Source organism: Glossina fuscipes, unplaced genomic scaffold (assembly GCF_014805625.2).
Source record: "Glossina fuscipes isolate IAEA_lab_2018 unplaced genomic scaffold, Yale_Gfus_2 112, whole genome shotgun sequence".
NCBI lineage: Eukaryota > Metazoa > Arthropoda > Insecta > Diptera > Glossinidae > Glossina > Glossina fuscipes.
Window position 1 is genome coordinate 4,349,595 of NW_023998455.1, and position 22,384 is coordinate 4,371,978.

At 34.5% G+C, this 22,384-nt stretch overlaps 1 protein-coding gene and 1 long non-coding RNA gene across 5 annotated transcripts in view; both read right to left on the minus strand.

Annotated features, from left to right (window-relative positions):
* Positions 1–21,210, minus strand: part of LOC119639107 (phosphatidylinositol transfer protein beta isoform) — a 33,387-nt gene extending 12,177 nt beyond the window's left edge. For 2 of the 3 annotated variants that reach the window (XM_038036316.1, XM_038036315.1), the window contains exon 1: positions 17,634–17,695. In XM_038036316.1, coding sequence (XP_037892244.1) covers positions 17,634–17,680 — 47 coding nt within the window. In that variant the 5' untranslated portion in view covers positions 17,681–17,695. Of the gene's footprint in view, positions 1–17,633; positions 17,696–21,171 lie in introns of those variants that run through there. The other variant, XM_038036317.1, reaches the window with a different exon arrangement.
* A 33-nt stretch (positions 21,211–21,243) lies between these two features.
* Positions 21,244–21,908, minus strand: LOC119639108. 2 transcript variants are annotated; one of them, XR_005247533.1, is made up of 2 exons: positions 21,701–21,908; positions 21,244–21,491 (listed from the first exon to the last, which is right to left on the minus strand). It is a non-coding gene; the product is annotated as an uncharacterized LOC119639108 (long non-coding RNA). The 2 variants fall into 2 exon arrangements; XR_005247532.1 differs by having other exon boundaries at positions 21,654–21,908.
* Positions 21,909–22,384: the final 476 nt, after the last annotated feature.

Genomic DNA, 22,384 nt, shown 5'->3' on the forward strand with positions numbered 1-22,384 from the left:
GTGAAAAGAATAAATAAAAAAAAAGCTAAAATAAAAAATAAAATTAACATAAATGAATAAAACAAAAAAAGATAACATGTAAATAAACAATAAAATAAGAATAAAAAAAATTATTTTTAAAAATTGTAATATACATAGAATAAAAAAATTAACAAAAAAAATTAAACAAAATAAAAATATATGCTAAATAAATGCTACTAAAGGAAATAAAAACAAAACAAATATAACATATGTATATATACATATATATATATATATATATCTATCTATGCAGACTATAATAAAATCTATATGCAAGTACATAAAATAAACTGGAATAAGGATAGACAACTGTAGTGATTATTAGAGAGAATTGTTTGTAGAGGGAGGATAAAAAGATACAAAAATTTTATTAAGGAATTTTAGTTTGATGGCGAGTGAAAGTGAGCCATGACATCAAATTTGTTTTTTAAGAAAAATTTTTCAAATTGTTTGCGCCTGGTTGACAAACGACGAGAGCAAATAAGAGACGTGACTTATTCGATTTTGCTACTCTCCTCCATCGTGTATGTAAAACACTCCGATGATGTATACCTATTACGTAATACGTGATACGTGATGCATATGTTATTACATTACCAATCTCTTGAGAATTCTAATATGCCCGCGAGCGATGCTTATAGTCAATATGTGCCCATTTTGGGGATTGATTGAGGAACAATTTCTTCACCTCATTTGAAATTCTTTGCGCATACTAGTGCCCATAATCGACATAAGAACTATGCGGCTTAATTGCCTTATAAGTTGAAAATAAATTCTACTCTTTCCTCGTCCTCATCTTTAACGGTTTACCAAATTATAAAACTTTTATTTATCTTACTAATTCTACGGTCTTTACGACTCTGGTCCCACTCATAGAAACTTTCTGGTTTCTCGGCTATTTATTGCGTTTTTTTTTTATTTTTTTTTTTTTCAATTTTTAAGATTTATCACAAGCTTTTTAGTGATTACCGATAATCTTAATCAAAACAAGTAAGAAAATCGTATTCGACTATGTCCGAATCTTTTATACCCATTACTGTTACCCTTAGAAGAGGAAAAACTAATTTCAATGGCTGTGAGGGATATTTTCTATTTTTTTTTAAGACAGAAGTGGAAATTTGTTTCGTATATCTACTGCAGTTTATGAGCAACGAGCAAAAAACACGGAAAACAAATTTATTCTCAAGTGTTGTAGACTTGACCTTTGACCAGTTTGGGGCATTTTCAATTACTTTTGCAAATTCGAGCAAGAAGAGGTTTACCATCTATTGTACACAAGTGAGCAGATGGACGGACGGAGGGACGGACAGAGGAGGAGATGAAACTACTTAGGTGCATTTGGAATTTGATCCAAGCCATAAATGCATAAACCATATGACCGTATTCTCGTAAAGAGATGAAGCTGCCCTTGTGATCTTATACAAACTTGGTCTCTTGGCTATATAACGCTGGATACAACTGCGTAGAATGCATGAATTGCAGTTTTAAGCAATATTTACAAAGGTCGATAGTGCGAATAGAACTTCGGACATAATCGGCAAAGAAATTTACAAAATAAATTTCTTTATGTTTTCTAGAACGTATTGCGGCACACGTATAACCATAACATATACGTACGCAAATTTACAACACCCTTCTCGAAGTATAACATAAGTAATTTTCATTAAGCAATGATTGCAAATATTTGATATTTAACCCGTTATTATTATAACCAATACAACTTGTGCTATAAGAGCATATTAAGTTAGTGCGGGCTTATGCAACAACCAAAAACATTTCAAATGAGTCCACCTTTTATTTCACATATAAACCTGTCTGCCCGTCTGTCTGCAACACTTTTTGCATCGATCTAAACCTCTCTGTCCATCTGGCTGCATCACTTTTTGGATCGATCTAAACCTCTCTGCTCGTCTGTCTGCATCAGTTTTTGAATCGATCTGAACCTGTCTGTCCGTCTGTCTGCATCACTTTTTGGATCGATCTAAACCTGTCTGTCCGTCTGTCTGCATCACTTTTTGGATCGATCTAAACCTGTCCGTCCGTCTGTCTGCATCACTTTTTGGATCGATCTAAAACTGTCTGCCCCGCTGTCTGTCTAGTTGCCTTGTGTGCGATTTGATACACGGATATGTTTTTGAATTGATTCGGCACTGACAATAAAGAATTCGAAATCAAATGTATTCGTTCTATTTTGAATTGCGGGACTGGCAGCGCATACGACGAAAGGAAATAATGTTAGATGAGGCCCGGCCCTTGCGAGGGCATCTCTTCAAATACCGCTTGTAGTGCTTATTTGCTTTTTGTATTTGAGCTGCCATTTAGAGGCTATAATGGAAGAATTACGAAAATCTTGCCTTAATATTATTGATATTGATCTCTAACCTAGTTTTAAAAATGCTTTAACGAAAGTAAAAGTTTTTAATTTACACAAGATATTTGAAGTTTTTGTTAAAAAGGAACATTTATTTTTTTATTTTCCTTGTTATACTCTACACCACTTGTGGTGCAGGGTATATTAAGTTAGTGCGATCGTATGTAACACGCAGAAGAGGTTAAGATTGACTCTCCTCTTATTATACCGATCGGTTCAAAATTATAGTTCGAATTGATCTAAGCCTGTATGTCCATCTGTCGGTCTGATATCTCTCCATATAAATTTGTGTTCAAGCTACAGTTCAAAAATTTTTGAGATATTTTGACCAATCCTCCTATGTATGGCGGTCTATTTTAAAAAGTCATAATGTGGGAAAAATAACAAATGTTAGAAATTGCTTGGCATAAGTGGCTAAGTACTAGTGTTTCGGCATTGTAAATTGTTATGAAAATTTTGGACGGGCTGGCGCCAATTGAAGTTCATGCGACGAGGAGGTATAATTTTAATTTAACTGACCCATCATAGCAATTTCATGCAAAAATAAGAATTGTGTTAGACAATGTGGTGTAGGACATTTAATGATCGGCCTTGGCCGACTATAATGTTCTTCTTTGGTTTTTATTTTAGTTACTTTTTGTTTCTTCTTTTGTTTTTTAATATGTATATGTACATATATATAAAGAGCGGTTATATATATGCATTTCATGTCAATGCTTTCATGTAGTACTCAAGTAAATTGCAAGAGAATATTTTTATATATGAACCCATAGGCAAGGAATACCGAGAATTAATTAATGTTCATATAAACATCATATCTACATATGTTTGCACATATGTTTACAAATACGTACGTATAGAATCATATGTGTGTGCAAAATGCAAAATGTATCAATTTTAATGCGTTTCCCACTACACCACACTATGTAGGAATGTAAGTGGCTTTCAAAACATTTTATCATAATATATATGAAAATGTCGCTGCGAATGTTAATGCGAATATTTAAAGAAATGAGAGGAAAAAAAAATTGCAAGCAAAGACAAGTCGAATTTTAAGTGTACTCCAAACGCAAAGTGAATAAAAGTGTCCTTAAATAATTAAAATTTTTAAATAATTAAAAATAAATAATTGTCAGAAAGACTGTGGAGAGCAGCGAAAGGATATCACCGGGCGGAGGGAGAGGGATAGAGAAGGAAAGGGTTACGTTGTGAAGTAGAGACAGTCTAATATAGGCAGAAACGGACATCGGACGGAAAATTATAGGCGGATAGATATTGGGAGATATACAGAGCGAAAAACAAAGAGGAGAAAAGAGGAAGAAGGACATAGAGGGGGGCAGAAAACAAGAGAGAGAGAGAGAGAGAGAGAGACCAGCGAAAGACAGAGGCAAAGAAACAGAAAACAACGGATAGAGACAGAGATATATAAATCGAGTGATTGACCAACATAAACGGATAGCCATACGTAAGAGAGACAAGGAGCGATAAGAGCGACAGACACGAGGAGCACACAGACTGAAAGTAATAATTATAGAGGGATCCAGAGAGGCAACAATGGTAAAAGAGAGAGAGAGCGCGAGGGAGACAGACAAACAGATATGGAGAGAGACGTTGAGAAAGGTTGAGAGAGGCAAATGAAAATAGGCAAACAGAATTAAACGGACAGGAAAACAAATGGGGAAACGGAAGAGGACCACACCGATAGATATACAGACAGAGAGAGAGAGAGAGAGGAAGAAAGAGATACGCGAATGAATACATGGAGAGAGATAGTAAGAAAGAATCGGATATATGTGTGTAGAGAGAGAAATGGATATATACATCTGCAGACAGAGAAAGAGAGACCGATCGGCACGCCCACAGTCAGGCATACACAGAGAGAGAGATAGGGGCACACAGGCAGAGAGAAAGAGAGAGGCTAGCCATGCATATGTTATTCTCAGTGTTACTGCAACAAAAGGTTACTAAACTGAGTTAATTGTATTTCAAAAATATGGCCTAGAGAACGTATGACTGACTGCGTGATTTACTGCGTTTTATTATTATTAATAAAAAAATCACATACGCAATGTGTTCCTGTTAATTATATTTCAAAAAAATTTAGTTTCAACATAAGTTCTCTAGAGAAGCTGCCTTTGTGCTCTTTTGCTCGCTCGGCTTGCTAGACTTAAAGCATTTTACGGATTTAATTTTCCTACGTAATTGCAAAATTGTTATACCGCCCTTGGGTATTGTAAGTTAAAAACACAAAATATGCTAATTACTGCAGGATAACATGACATTTTAACGCTTTATAAATATTTTTTTTAGAGAATACTTGCCATCGACCGTGCAATACATGTAGTACTCAGGAACATGGACAGAAAAAAAATCTTATAAAAAATGTGTATAACAGCAACAAAAACAAAACAAACTGACAGAGAATTTATTTACGTTATGCATTTTTATCGTGTAAATGAAATGTTCCGTAAAAAAGCAGAAAGAAGGGGAAAAAAAGAAATGTATGCATAGAACAATGATTAAGAGGAACTTTTACGCGATACCGCAACGAACATTGTTTAGTCAGCTCGTAATGTAAGCACATGAAACTTATAAAAAAAAACCATTTTATTAAAAAGGGGCGTGGCATTTAACTGACTAGTGCTAGGATTTTAAATGTTTTTACTAAAGCTTTGTTACAAATTTTAGATTGACTTACATTGTACGTTGCCAGATACTTTCTTCTAATTATCGCGGATCATTCTCACCCACTCTTAAAATTAATTCATCACGGAAGAATATATCAGAGGACTATCAGCCTTCTATGCCAAAGTATGCATATAATCGAAGAACGTGAAAAAAGTCTACCTCGCACCAGAAGGTTATTTCTAAACTTCATAGCAGCAATGGATAAGCAAAGGTTATATCAAAGGTGTCCATCGATAGTGCATTTAAAGATTTATAGAAGGAATAGACGCAGTCCCTACAGGAGCCACACAAATTCTGACAATAAATTTAATGTCAGACAAACTCTCCCCTGTACCTATCAAGCTAAACTCGCAGTGTCGCTTAAACAACGGAGAAACCGCTTTCGATGTGCCTTACTCTGAAGAGTGTTAAGTGAGGAAAATCATATGGGGCCACAAAAACATGAATGCCCGCAATGCAAGCCGACTTTTAGTATACCGATCAATTCAGAATCATTTTCTGCTCAATTTAAATTTGTCTGTCCGTTTGTTTGCGTTGCTTACTTGTGTTCAACCTAAAGGTCGTAATTTTTCAGATATTTTGATGATATTTAGTATGTCGGCAAGTATTGACCCAAGGAAAATTGAAAAATCGTTATATATTATTATTCAAGGAAGCGATGGTTTAGAGCCCTGAACGATGAACTGCGTCCGACTGTAGTGCTTTCATTCGCCAAGCCAAGTAATGCATCGAAAATTGAAAAAATTTTACTATGTTTTGAAAATCAGTTGCTCCGATACTCTAACCGTTCAACACGATCTAATTGCAAGCATTCTCTTACTTAAAGGAAACAAAGAATATAGGCCATCCCTGATCTTCTGCGAAGATCATGAAATAAATAATTAAAATAAAATTGCGAAACTTTTGTTATATGCGGGTGAATTTTCCGTTCATCTAGGCTCAGGCCCCGTAAATAAGGCACATTGGTCTTTGAATAAGTTCTTGTTTTTTTTTTTTAATTAAATATTTCAAGTTTAGTAGAGCAGTGACAACGACTTAATCACACTCCCGCTCATGTACTTTATAAGTCCCTAGCGTAATATGCATATTTTTCTTCTACGCAGGGAGGTCCTCTATATCCGTATAAGATAAACACGGTGATAGTTTGACAAAGGAAAGTTGGCACGGAAGGGCCGGCATCCGCAAACTTGGCAAGTGTTATGCCGTAAGTGTTACGAGTCGGGCATTCACTGCAACCGACGTAGTTAAGTTGTAATGTGTGATTTGCAGGTCCCGGGGAATTGAACTGGAGCATGGAAGGTATTAAGTGACGCCACATGAACTATTTTCAAAAGGATGGAAAACTCAAATTTTTAATGATTTTTGATAGGATATAAAAATACTATCTCGTCTTAAGATTCGATTAGAAAGCGTCATGATCCAAGGAAACAAATGCACAGTTGCAAAGTAGCATAAACTGAAATTCAAGTTGCTGCCGCAGGTATCACATACTTCCGATTTGGAATTCGCCTTCGAATAATCTTTAAGAAGACAATATTGATGAACAAAGACAAACTTTTGAAAGAAGAGGGCTTTCTGATTTAGTCCCGTGAGTTATTAACCGACATATTACATTGTACTAATGAAAGCTAATCCTTTCTAAGAAGGGATATGATCTGCCGTCTTCCCGTTTCACATTCGCAGCTTCTTCCAACTCCTTTCAAAAGAAGAGATATGGGTTACTGCCTTCATGTTTCATATTCGCAGCTCCTTGCAAGTCCTTTCAAAAACAGTAATAAGGACTGCTGTCTTCATGTTTCATATTCGCAGCTCTTTCCAAGTCCTTTGAAAAGAAGAGATATGATCTGCCGTCTTCCCGTTTCACATTCGCAGCTTCTTCCAACTTCTTTCAAAAGAAGAGATATGGGTTACTGCCTTCATGTTTCACATTCGCAGCTCCTTCCAAGTCCTTTCAAAAGAAGAGATATGATCTGCCATCTTCCCGTTTCACATTCGCAGCTTCTTCCAAGTCCTTTGAAAAGAAGAGATATGATCTGCCGTCTTCATGTTTCACATTCGCAGCTTCTTCCAAGTCCTTTCAAAAGAAGAGATATGATCTGCCGTCTTCATGTTTCACATTCGCAGCTTCTTCCAACTCCTTTGAAAAGAAGAGATATGGGTTACTACCTTCATGTTTCATATTCGCAGCTTCTTCCAAGTCCTTTCAAAAACAGGGATAAGGACTGCTGTCTTCATGTTTAACATTGGTTGTTGTATGCAGATTTCATGTTCGGAACTCATGTGGATCCAGCAACTATGAAATTAGTTAGTTGCTGGGTCATTTACTCACCCGTTCTATAATTACTTAAATGCGATAATATGAGTGAAAGTGGAAAACAATTTTCTAGGCGTCTTTTATACATGCCTTGTTCGCTCATATCACTCATGATATCACTTTTAATAGATTGGTATGACCTGATTTCGCCCATTACATATATATATATATATAATATGATATCTGTAAATAATTTTTGCTTGTTGCTTGGCATAAAACATTTGCGATATTCTCCACTGCAGAAATGAAACATCAAAGAAATATTTGCTTCTTCTTCTTTTTTTTTACTTTTTAACATTTTCAACTGTGTTATGTATAAACATGTGAGAAAGCACGCATATATATATATATAAATATATACATATATACATATATATATATATATCGTGTGCATGGATATCAGTGTCTGCACCTACATACACAGCACTTGATTTAATACATTCATAGCGCACGGGTAGATAGGTGATGTTTGCAGCACACATGTGTACACGGGTACATGACATCTATATAATAAACATGTCTATGTGAAATGCATGCCTACGTTACTATAATTGAGTAGACGGACCAAAGAGCGTATAGCTTTTAACGAATTTTCAATGCCTTTCACTTACTAATGACCTGAAAATACTGCGCTTGTAAAGCATTGAAAATTAAAAAGCAAAAGAGTTGAGCAAATTAAAAGAAAATTCAGTTACAACATTGAATGTTGCGAACACGAATTTTTAAACAAATTTTTTCTCTTTGATATGCTTTACGCAAAAGACTTTATCAGCAAGTAGTAGTGTTAGTAAGTGAACTGAGGAAGTTGCTATGCTTTTCGTCTAAAACATACAAAAAAAAAAAAAAAAACTTTTACGAGACTAAACAAGAAATTGCAATTAATTTATTGATTTCGATTTCGATCGCGGAAATGTCGAAAAAAAAAAAAAAATTAACGAAAAAACACAAAATTAATTGCTTTGACATTGCATATCGAAGTTTAATTGATTGAAGTCTAATGAGAAGGGAGGAAGTAGTTAAACGAACTCGCATTCGCTCAATCATCATCACGTCATAAGACGTTCTATTGATTGTTTAATACGTAAAGCTTACACAAACGGAACACACACACACACATCGATATATAAATTGAACCACTAACCTTTTAAGAAAACGAAAAATAGAAAAAAACCAAAAACAACAACATTAATAAGAATTCCTTAGTACCACTTAATGAATGAGGTATGTTTGGGGTGAACTCATATATGGATTTTAGTGACGAATGTACTAAGATAAGTGCATGTGCATTTTATTTATTTTAGCATGTAAAATTAAGAATGATGTAGACGACGAATACGAGGAATAGTTTGAATGCAATTAAATATCTCTCTCTCTCTCTCTCTCTCTCTCTCTCTTCTCTGTCTCTCTCTCTCTCTCTCCTTCTCTCTCTCTCTCTAAAAATTGTTAGACCTTGGCAATACAAATACATTTTTCGCCAAAAGCATTATTGGTTTCCTTTGAACGATACAAAGGGAAGTGATCGTATCGTTAGTCGGATTGAGAGCCCCAGGCGCCAAGGGTAATTTCAGGCGCGCCATCGACGAGTATCGCAAGACCCTATCGCTAAGGTAAGAAAATTAGGCTTTTTTGGATGGGTCCGGGCGACGCTTCGAATCGTACGACAAGTGGTTCACCGCCTGTAAATCTACGTTATGTATCGCTAGAGTAAATGAGTCATGAAAAGCGTCTAGCGAATATATTTGTCGCTCTTTACCGCAACTTAACGATACGAAAACGTCAAATGAACTAAAAGTAACTAACAAGCAAAAAGCTGAAGGCTTTTGAGACAAATATTTTATACAACCACCCTCCGTACAACATAGTTTATTCGTATCATATTGAATCGACACCGTATTCTACGAAGCCTCCTTATTTATTAGTTCATATTCAGACATAGTATTGGAATAACATCATTGCTAACTTAGATATAACGTAAAGCGCCACTGGCGATACTGAGTCAAAAAGAACAAGTAAAAACACTGTTGTCACACGCACACACACACACAAGCCGCAGGAATACAAGGCGGAAAGATGGAAAGACAAGCTTCGACCGATCCAATCGATCGGTATTATAAAAAATGAGTCTATTCCAACTCCTTTTGGAAGTTACATGCATCTAAACAAACCTAACCTAAAACTGAACAAATCTAGTCTTGCATCACAAGTGTTTTGGATATATAAAAATGCCAACAAAAGAGGGCATATCTGTGGGTTTGTGCGGACGTATGTAACACCCGGAAGGAGTTGGAATAAAGCCATCTTTTCTTAGTCCCTCTGTCCGTCTGATGTCGGTCCATCTACACTTGTGTTCGAACAGGTCACAATTTTTCACAATTCAGTTCACTTCAGTAGTTCGCAATTTTCGACATATTTTAATCATATTTGTCACACTGGCATGTTTTGGCCGGAGGACGAACCCTAACACCTACTACTTATTCTCATAGACCGTTGTAGGTATAAATGTTTTAAGTTCGAAAATTTCTCGACAAAGTCACCAAGTAATAGTATATCGGCGTGTAAACTTTAATTTGGAGGAGTAATTTTTTGAACTCTCTGCTATAAACTAAATCCTTTTAAGGTGAAAAATTTTTGGATACAAACACATTGATAAAAACGACGCTCTTCCCGAACTTGGACAACGTAGGTCGATTTTCTGCATTCCGTTCCCAAAAAAATATTACAAAAATCTACAATTTTTAAGAATTTTGTGATGAAAATTGTTTCTTAAGAGTAATTTGAGACACAACTTGGATCAAATGGGTCTTTTACCTCGATTCAATCATATAAAAAAGCTGCCATGAAAAGCAAATATTTCTATGGCGATAAAGTCTAACCTATAGTTTTACTTTAGTGTCTAACGTATAGAATTGAGTTTGCACGTTAGTTGACGTTTCGATCATCCTCCGTTGCGAAGGCTTTCATGGAAATGATGTTTTCACATAAAACAATGGATAATTTTTAAGGTATCGTCACGTATAAAAATGAATGTCTGCACTAAGCCAAGTGTTACAAGCTTCCTGCGAGTCGGCCTTGCCCGATTATAGTATTCTTACATATCTTAAAGGGTTTTTTACAAGTACCGTGTTATACGAAGAATATCTGCATCCCATAGCTATATTGCAATAATTTCAATTAATCTCTTATTTCGATCAATTAATATAAAGCTGTCTGCTTTAAAAAATATAAATAAATATATAGAAAAAACTATATCAAATTAAAAAAATAAAAAAGCAATAACTTTTAATTATTATTTAACAATCAATGAATAAAAAAAAAGGTATACCGACGTTACAAATTCCTACAGCTTTCCCCACACAAGCACACAATTAATGAATCAATCTGTTGTCATTTTTTTTTTTTTTTTTTTTTTTTTTAAAAAATTTTTTCCGTTATTTTAAAATTGTAAAAAGCAGTTAATTATAAAAAAAAAAATCAAGGTATATTAGTTTTCTCATTATTTTTGCAACAATCAAAAATCTCGCTCAGTATCTTCTATGACAATTTGAATCTGAAGTGATCTGTCTACATATTACGTGGAACCATTCTTGCAACGACTTCTTATCGCCTTCTTGTTCCCGTGTACCCGTGTGTGGTAGCAAGTCCAATTATTATTAATTTAGAGAGAGAGAGAAATAAATTCTAAGACTAAAGCCAGAAAGCACTACCATCTGAGGCTGTCGGCTTTATTGAAAACTGTACCGCACTTGAGATTTGAGTCCACGACCACTAAGTTGTTAGTCGGGAGCCTTTGCCAGGTGAATCATATCCAAGTGCTTTCAAGTGCTTTTTGCATACAAATCTCAGTTAATGACAAAAGTACCCACAGCCTATATTATACCAAGTCACACAGTCAGTCTTAAAATGACTTTTCAAAATAATCGTCGACGTCTTATGGGAATTGATTAAAAAAAAAGTGGTCTGATCAGTCCCGTGCACAGGAGACGCCGTTTTATTGTACTCTCCTGGTAGCGTAATCATCGCGACTATGTTTAGGCCAATGGCATCCAAAATCGGGAAGAATTTTTAACTTGCAAACTCACACTTGATACAAATACTTACTAGGGGGCGATTTAATAGGTGCATATAGAAAGAAGACACACCCACAATTAACAAAGCACAATTGCTTTCAACTGATGATTACTAAATATTCGTTTTTATGAGGAGCGTAACGTTTTTCATTGCTTCCATACAAAGCCTACGACCGCCTTATGAAGTTTATCACATTCAGAAACATGCAAAAAAGAGGCGACTTTACCCCCACTATCGCATAGGCAATTAGTTAAAAAGCGCAATTATCAGGTCGGCTTGGCGGGATTCAATTCGCAATATATTAGATTATGCTATAACTACAATTAGCATCTGGCCGTAGATATAGTATTTGGTCGCCCGATAATGACTTCTATAGACTTACTTCTGACAATGACAACGTTATGCGTATAAGTTACCATCCCTGTGTGAATGCCCATATAAAATGAAAAAAAAGATATCGCAGCCGCCCTTCGTTTCTTCGGATTTTAGAATTTCGAATCCGAAAGAGCCATGTTTTTAACTCTTCTTCTTCGCAATGGGTTTTTAAGGTAGGCATGGAATGCCTACAAATAAAACTAGAAAGAGCTATGACACTGGAAAATATCGAAGGCACAGAGAAAGTTTTCAATAACTGTTAATTCCCGCTCTGACGATGATATCGAAGTGAAAATTTGATAAACTTATATATAGATCATCAATATCGATAAGATCGCTTAATAATTTTGGACTCCGCTCTAAACAAACAGTTTTTCGACTTTATTACATTTACCGCCAAGTAGAGGTGGATATCTAATCTATGCTCATGTCAAAAGCAACAACAACAAGCGCCTATTTCCTAGTGATTTTTACAAAACAAAAAAAATTAATTTTACTATCAATTATTTCACCAATTTTGTTTAAAATCTATATCTCAGCCAATGGATTGACATTCGTTTCAGTCGTCACGTAATATGATAAAAAATTATTCTAACAATTAATAACAATATTTTACATTTAATTACTTGGACTTTGAGTTGCTCTAGGCGTACTTGTGACATGAATATCATCATCTTAGTAACTTAAATAATTAAAAACATTAAACTCGGTCAAGACTGGCCATTAAATACCCTACACACCACATTGTCTAACGCAATTCTAATTTTTGCGTCAAATTACTATGACAGGTCAATTAAATTAATATCATACCTTCTCGTCGTATGAACTTCGGTTTTCGTTATATGAGAGGAAGTTCAAAACGTTGCCGCCAGCCCAGCCCATCCAAAGTATTCATAACAGTTTACAATGCCGAAATACTACTACTTAGCCACTTTTGCTGAGCAATTTCGAACAGTACAATTTTTTCCCTTATAACGACTTTTCAGAATAGGGCGTCATATGAGGAAGTGATGGTCAAAATATCTCAAAAATACGCAACCAGTAGTTTGAACACAAATTTATTTAGGGGCACATCAGACGGACAGAGGGACGGACAAACTTGTATCAATTCGGATTAGGACTCTGAAAAAAATAGAAAGAAGGCATTATCTTAAGCCCTTCTTCGCGTTACCTACTTCGGTACTAACTTAACACACCCTGTACCACAAGCAGTGTACGCTATAAAAATGGACTGTATTTACGCATTGCCAACAGCCAATTAGGGAACATTTGCCTAGGGGGGTAAACTCGTACATGGTTAGGAAGCTTTCGAATATATAAAAAGTAGGAATAATGTCTGTTTGTGTTCAATTTAAATGTGAACAAGGAAACAGTTATCAGAAATGGCGGGCGACTCTAGTACAAAGATGACGACTGCATTTGAAAAACCAACAATGCCGGTATATGTTACCATGTATGGATACCTACGTTCACGCGGCCGCGAATACCAAATATCTTCAAATACTGCAATTGCTTTGAATGTAAATGAATGCCAAAGAATTTAAGGACAAGAATTCTTGCATAAGAAAAAAAGAAAATGTTTTTTAAATTTATTGTGGATAACATTAGCAACCCGTAACAAGAGCTAAGTATTACTAATCTAATCGGATGTAAGAAAATGAATGTCCATGTGGCCTTACTGGCCAAGCCAAGCAGCTAAGGTGATCAAAAACCAACGTTGCCGAATGGATCTTCGATAAAAGGGAAAAGAAACATTTCTCTACGCATTCCAGAAGTAAGTTTCAAGGACACTAAAAGGTCTATCCAAATATTTAAGGTCGATCTAAACATTGCCATCTATCCATATATGGCAACAATATCCATGGCCACAAGTATTAAGAGATATCAGCTGTAGATTTGGGAAAAACATTGGAAATACTTGCGAATAAATTTATGTTCAAAAGTGATCGAATTAATCAGAGGCCACGCACACAACATCTTGGGATTCAAAAGCAAAAAGATTGATTTCCCCATAAACCGCAACATATATATATATATATTTTAAGGTTAACTCTACAGTACCTTTAGAAAAAGGCGAGAAATCGACTACGCCCACTCAATAATATAGAGTATCGTAAATTTCACTTTAGTCACTTTGTTTGCTTCAATTTTGCCGAACATAATTTTCTTGCTCGCTTGCATTAAAATCACAAAAACAAAAAAGACCAGAATTATGAACACGTGGATCGCTGAGTTCAATTCAGCTCAAGGGAATAACACTTGGTTTCTATGATTACATCCTATACCACATATGGGCACATGTGTGGATATTAGGTGCGCGCAAAAGGACGTAAGATAAACCCTATCTTTTATTATACCGATCAAATCAGAATTGTTTTCTAAATCGATTTAAAACTTGCCTCTTCGGCTGATGGCTGTCTATGAATCTTCTTGCAATATTTTCACAAAGTTCACTAGGCTGACTGATGGTTTCATCGAGCAACAAATCCTATTTAAAATAGGTCAACGTCTTATTCGGAAATGGTTCTTAGATGAAAAAGATTTCTATTTATAGAGTTTCTCCATAAAAACCGAGTGAGATTGAGTGGGCCAATTTTTTGGAACACCCTTTACTACAACCGTCCCCATGAAAGTTAAGATTTATACGGTAAAAATGTCTAGTTGATGGTGAAAATTGGACTACGTGTATCTGTTACTTAAATGCATCTCCCGTTTATCATGAAAATAACTAAAGAATCGCATTAATCGAAATGATGTAATAGGTTTAAGGGTCGGCCTTGCTCCCCTGCAATGCTTTTAATTATTTTAATGGGAATTTATTTATTTTTTTATTTTTTAGAGAATTGAGGCTAAATAAAGTTTTTAACTTAAGCCAAGCACTTTTTAGTTTAAATTAATGGAAAGATGCTAAATAAAAGCAAAGGTGAAGATTATAATACTAAAGAAAAATGACCCATTGACATCTTTAATAAAATATATCTATAGTGTGTCAAGCTGGTACGCAAATATGCAACAACAAGTTAAGAAAGACTTGAGATAGACCCAGACCCAGAACCTTTTATTATGGCAATCGATTCAAAATCGCTTTTAAGTCAATCTAAGCTTGGCTGCCTGTCTGTCCGGCCATCCACCTGATATCTATCAATGTGTCTGAAATATGACGATCCTCTTTTTCCACGTTCTAAATCAATCTACAAACTGGCCTGTCTGTCCATCTGATGTCTATCGATGCATTTTTGTGTCCAAACTGCATATCGCAGTTTCTGAGATAGTTCGATCTTTTTTTTCCTCTTCTTCATCAATCTTAGCATGCCTGGACGCCCGTCCATCTGATGTCTATCGATGTATATTTTGATTCTTTTTTTCTTTTTTTGTATACGACCAACCAGTGGATGTCCCCTATATGCGCTGGCATGATGATGGTCGGGACGAATAACGAATGGAGAACGTATTTTGGCCCAAGGACGAACACTATTGAAAATGGTTCGAATCGGACCGCCTCTGATCGAGATGATTAGGATCACGACTATTAACTCTAAAGGCGGTATTTTACACAAAAAAATGTAAACTTTTAATGACTCACTCCAGCATGCATTGTGCTGTAGTAAAAGCGAAAAACACAACAATAGATTGATGATGAATCATTAACTGAAAATAAAATGAGTAAACCAATGTAAACTGACTACCCATCTTAAAATGAAACTTTGATATCACATGAATTAGGAATATTTCCAATACATCCATACAAATAATGTATATATTAATGTTCATAATTTTCCAGAAGTGTGAAGAAGAGTCTAGCAAGTGAAGTGAAATGAAGTGAAGTGAAGAAAAGAAGCTTAGGTTCTTAAATGCTTTTACAGCAAATTATTGATTGATTGTTCGAACGTAGACTTTTAAATAATTCCAATAATCAATATACAATAAAAAATTACATACAATTTTATATGAAATTTTTTATGCCTTTCGCTCCCCGCCGACATCAATTCTGATGCGCACATACAAAATTATTGACAAGTCAGCGGCGACGATAACAGTGACGTTAAAGCAGATTCGCAAACAAAACGATGCTGACTCAGCAGTAGTTTATAATGAAAGCAACTTTTAATCGTATATGACGTCTTTCTAAATCTCTTTTCTCGCATATTGGAAGGAAATGAAAGCACTATAGTGAGCCACGGCCCATCCATAAATATTCAGCCTACACCACTCCACGCTTAATACAATTGTTCATATAATGGCTTTTCACAATAAGGCAATGTGTGGGCGAGGATTATCATTTGTCTTTGTCGGACAAATTGTTTACATTCTGTCGCCGGAGTAAGCCTCCGAGTGTCCTGTATTATCCGCATGACTAATGAAATCTACTATCTCTTCAAACATTATAATTAGGTTCCATTTTACTCATTGCAGCATAAAGGGTATTGAGAATGAAAACTTCCATCGACTACAAAAAGATTGTATTTAGAGTAATGTGAACCTGAACAGTCAACATAATCCAGAGATAGTCTGTAAACATATCTTCCCCTGATATAATAACTTAACATCGATAATTGTCGGTCAACACGAATTGTCTCCCCTTAATATATCTCTTATCCGCGCCTATGAAGGACAAGCTCCAAGCAGTCGGTTAGATCAAGAAGGATAGGGATAAGCATTTAACTTCTCTGTTCGAAATCCAGGTGTAATTGTCAAACGGTTAATTGATTGCATTCGAATGAAGACAGCGACATCCACAAGAACACAACAAATTGTTTACTATATGAAGAAATAGCAAATAGCAGAAGTACTTACTCTACGCTAAATACTTAACACAACCTTAACTTCACCACTTTGATCCCTACAATGACAAGGGGTCCTATTCATTGCGCCAAACTCTTCTAATATACCAAATTTCGTAAAAATATCTAAAAAAAATTGTGGCTTGTAGGTTGAAATAACCATACGGACAGGCGCACGGACAAGCTTAGATGCTTACGATGGTTATTCTGTGTATTGGGTACATCCGTACTAACTTAGTGTGCCCTTGCACCGCATATGATTATGTAGGGTATGAAAGGTGCCAAAGATGTTAAGTCATGCATACAATCATTCAACCAATAGCCAGGCAAGCATGCTTCTATGGTAAAATAACTTAATGTCTATTTGAAGGCTTAATATTTTCTCGACTGCCGCACACAAAGAAATACAAAATTCATTTTTATTTATTAAATCGCTTTAATTACTGCTATTATGTAATAAATTTCTACTCAAAATTATTTCATTTTTCTTTTAAAAATACTTTAAAACTTTTTAATATTAAAATTTTGTTTTTTTATGACCGACCCATCATCATTTCTCCTTAACCATTAAATTTGCTTTTAAGAGTAAATACAATGTATTTTGATAACAATTCCTGCTGATATTGTTCTCATTGTCGTTTCAACTTAAAGCAAAAAAAAAACACAAAAAACACGAAAAAAAACAAGTAAGAAAATTATAATCGGTCGTAATCGAATCTTTTATACCCGTCACCTTTATCCTAAAAAAAAAAACAAAAACAGGAAAGAATTGCATTTTCATGCTCCATAAGGGGGAAGTGGGCACAGCTGATTTTTTTTATTAGCAAAATAAAAGTTTTTTGTCGCATAGATGAGTGGACTTGGTTGTGGGCGTGTCCTGTGAAAGGTTTAGGTTCCTTCAAAATTCTTCGGAAAAATTGTAGGCGCTAACGGGAGAACGTTTAGCACAAATACCACACAGTTGAGCAGCCAGACAGAGATGCAATCAACGGAAACTGGCCAAAAATTTATATACCTTATGGAGTTTTTGAAGCTTGTTTCTGCCCCTGTTTTGTTTGGCATGGTAGGCGTGGCTTCACATTTTTAACCGTGCTACAGCCTCACGCATAGAATATGCTTTCAAATTCTTATACATTTATCTGCGTCTCAGTTTATGTAGTGCCGTGGGTCGGTCCTTCAACCGATTTTGCTCATTTTCTTGCAAGAACTTTCAATGCTTCTGCGAAATTTAAAATCGATAGCTTCATTTTTGGGGCCACGAGAATGCTTACAACATAAATTACCCAGACGACAGACAGATAGACGGACCTGCTTAAATCGATTTAGAATTTGATCTCTATTTCTTTCTAGGCGTTGCAAACATTTTGACATCCGTCGGTTATGGGTATAAAAACGCACTTATTTCCTACTAAAAATTCACCTAGCGTAGGAGAGAGAGAGAGAGAGAGTAAGAGAGATAAACAAAAGAAGAGAAAGAGAAAGTACATGCTCCTTGCAGAAAATGTCAGTTAAAAAAAACAACAGTAGCTAAAGGTAAATGTTTACACACATACATATATATAAATAATTAAAAATGTCACTATGAAGAAGGAAGCAAAAGATCCACTTAAAGAAATGCTCCCAACACCTGCGTACACATGCCGATGTAAAACATTAGAAAGGAAAATTCTTTTCTTTTTAATACCAAATTCCTAAAGCAGTAATGAGACTGGTTGAAGCACTCACTCACTCACTCACTCACTCATCCACTAGTTAAAACTTGAATGCAAACAACTTGAAGTTAAATCTCAGCATATTCTAGCAAAAATAATAGAAAAAAATTAAGTTTGATTTTGTTAATTCAAGACTTAATAATTAAGATATAGATTTAATTAATTAATTCAATGTCGATTTTCCAACCCACACTTTTAGGCGTACAAATCTCACATTAGTAATGTTATTTTCTTACATAAGCAGTTAAGTTCTCATTGCAGTTTAGCTTATCAGACAATAAGCGATTTAAGGATAAGAGCAATTGGCTTGTGCGTCTCAATGTTATCGGGCTACGGTGGCAACATTGCGGTGGAAGCTTGTCTTGTAAATTTTCACTTAAATGTTTTTTTTTGAGGGATTTGAGTAAAGGAGAACCCCTTGTAAATATCGTCTTCCCTGCCTGGCGGCGAATATATCAGATTGTTCCACTTATTAACTGGAGAACATGGTCACAAGAGAAATTATTGCTCGAATCTACACGACCACATATTTCCGTGAAAGTACATAGGCGGAGAAAAGAGATCACTCATACGCATATTTATTTCTAAGGGCAAGGGAGGCTCATCTTTTAAAATTATTCTGTAATTCAGGCTTGGAATATTCAAACACTTTTACATTAATCGAAATAAATGCTTAACGGAATTGGTTAAGCTCGGACGTTAAGACAAATGCATCAATAGATAAGATCTCGAAATGAAGAAATTGAAATGATCCCTTGAGCCGCTTTTAGAGCAAAATATTAATCGAAGAAAGCTTCCCTTTATCAATTGAGGTTTTGTTTATCGAACAAGCTCTGCTACGCTCTGTACTTGTGGTACAGGAATATATTAAGTTAGTGCGGATGTACGTAACACATACCGATTTGAGATAGATTCAACATATTTTATACCGATCTAAGCTTGCTTATCCGTCCGTCCTTGTGATTTCTCCAACCTACAGGCTGCAGTTTTTCAATATTTTGACGAAATTTGCTACCCACCCACCCCTCATACACTAACCCAAAAAACAACACTATACGGCAATAGTTCGTATCGAACCGCTGTTTCGATCACTTCACGTATGACGCCTTATTTTGAAAAGTCATTTTGTAAACAATTGCATTCAGCGAAGCCGCGTAGGATATTTAATCGTAGGCCAAGGTCGACTATACACTTTTTTACTCGCTATGTGTTGGTATAGCCTAGCTTAGGCTTCTTATTGGAAGCCTTAATCGTCTCATCGTCATTGTTTTTCCTCAATGTTTCACATTGCTAGGCTAGTTCTATCATCGTTCCAAGCTTTTAAGTTATCTCCATTCATAAACAGTTTCTCCTTCTCTACCTTGAGCAATCCATCTGAAACCAACGGATTGCTTCATATACGTAATAGAAAGCTTGCAAAAATCGGCATAGGATCAGATTTTTAATATAAAGAGATTTTTGGAAACAAATGGAAATTTAAATATAGAACTACCAAACATAGGCCATGGTAAACTTAGTGGGTTCATTTCTTTCAGACAGATAAAGTAAAATTACAAACTTTGCTAAGAAATTTATTTAACGATTTTCAATTTTTTATAACTTTTAACAAATAATAAATTTTTTTGTAAAACCGATAAGTTTTTTTTTTGTTTTTTTTTTTTTCAAGGTCTCTTATCAAAGAAGAGCTTAACTGAAATTTGTAAAGAACAAAACCAGACGTTGCGTTAACCGTTTAACTGCGGGGCAACTGCTGCAATCGCTTCAATGCATCTTATAGGTGAATTGAAATTAATTAAAATTGAAAAGAAGAAACGAATGATCCAAATTATATTACCTTTATATTGTAAATAAATATTTTCTAAAATTATTAATATTTAATAAGAAAGGAGATAGGAAACAATATCCTTCGATTAATTCAGATCTTAATTTCATTTACATTATTAATTAATAATAATAGTTATTGTACGGCCTAGATAACAATCATTTGGAAAATACCTGCCAACTGATGCCTCAATAAGACTACAGAGAGCCTTTGGGCGCACTAGGGAAAAAAGCAGTTGTTTTTTTTTTTTTTTTTTTGAGGAAGAAAACCATAAACTCTGTTACTTTCTCTCTTATTATTATTGAAACACGTAGTGCAAAGAGTAGAACAAGCATTAGCACAAATCCGGACCATAAGAAAAGCCCGGAAGATGCCTACACCAGAATAAGTCAATGGCTATAGAGAAACTAAAATCCTCATGTTATTCTCTTATTCTTGTACATTTATCTACTTACACGTAAATTGTTTTGTTTACTTTGATAATCGCTTAAAGCAGCACTTTGAATATAATTACTTTTTTTTTTATAATAATATATATATTTTGTCCATTATTTTTTATGCATAAGCGAACTTTAGGGGTTAAAGTACATTACAAAAAACGCACATACATTAGAGAATCAATGTCATGCAACTCTGGCACATGTGAATTGATTCACTACTAAACAAGAGAAAAGGCTACGCAGAAAAGGGGAAAAAAGAGAGAAAGATTGTGGAAGGAAAATCAAAAAAAAAGAGATTAAATAAGAGTATGGAATGTTATAAGAAAAATCGATTTGTCACCGATTTTCGCGGCATTTATTTCGTACTTAAACATGTGAACTTTTAAAATGCTTTGCAATATTCTTTTTCCACATTTTTCATTAAAAATGTTTTAAAGTGAATGAATATAAAATCAAATTTGTTTTTGCTCTTTTATAATGTATCACGATATTGGTAGCCTCCCCCTTTCATAATATAAATATAAAGGTTTTTGCTGAAGAACATGCATAGAATTAACGAAAATTTATCTTTGTACTTACAATTCTTTGATCAGCATTTTTTTTTAGTTTTGCTGCAGTAATAATTTTAAAATAAAATTCCTTTTTGTTTTCTTGAAATTTTGTTTTTTTCTTTTATTCTTCGCACGCACAATTGCAATAAGGAAATATTAATTTTTACAGCTGTTTTGTTATTTCAATGGGTTGGTTTTGTTTTTATTATTATTATTATTATTATTATTATTATTATAATATCAATTTGACACTTTTTTTGCTATGATTTTTATTACAAAGAATATGAGGGGGAAGGATTGTATCTTGGGAGAAATGTAATTGCTCTGGAGAGAGGTCACGGATCTAAGCTAACAAATAAAGGGAAATAAATTATTATGATGTTGTGTTTTAATAAATAAACCTGCAAATATTATAAAATCTGTAACTCAATGGAAAGATTCCAATACTTTTTCTTAAAGCAAAATTATTTTTTCTTTAATTTTATTCTCTTAAAAATAATGCACGCAAACTTTATGAAAACTTTCTTCCGCAATCGGTACACACATACTACACATACACACGTTTAATTTTTTAAAACAAAAATGTATAAATACTGCTAACTGATGACGTCGCTTTTTCCACACTTTTTCTTTCTTTCTTTTAGTTAACGCACTCACTCAGTTAATCAATTATCTTGGTGTTTGAATTACGATATTTGAAATTTTAAAAATTTTTATTTAATTGCAGCTGCAATAAATACTCCATTTATTTACTTATAACTTTCCCTTTCTCTTGGATATTCTTAATTTTAATAATATTTCTAACCGCTTAAGAACAAGATTTGATTGTCAATGAATTTAGTGAAAAGAGAAAAACAATGATACCAAAGTGCAAAACGATTGTCGTTGTTGGAGATTATAGTTGCCGCAAATAGGATTGCTTTTTTTTGTCTTTATTATTTTCGTAGAAAGAACGTAAATTATTGAAAAGCGAAACGCTTTTAGGAATAAATGCAATCAAACTTCCACCAACCTGTCATAGCCACACTAATACTCTCTACAAACCTGTCATAACCACACTTGCATGAATTATGATCAATGTTTCATCCTGCTAAGGCAGCAGATGCAACTTCTTAAAAGCAGTATTTTTAAAACTGTGACATCTGTTTAAACACATGTTATTCAAAAAAAAAAAAACTATACATTTTAGTGAAGATGTAATTTAGTCCGAATTTTTATATTTTATGCTTTGATTTTTTAAA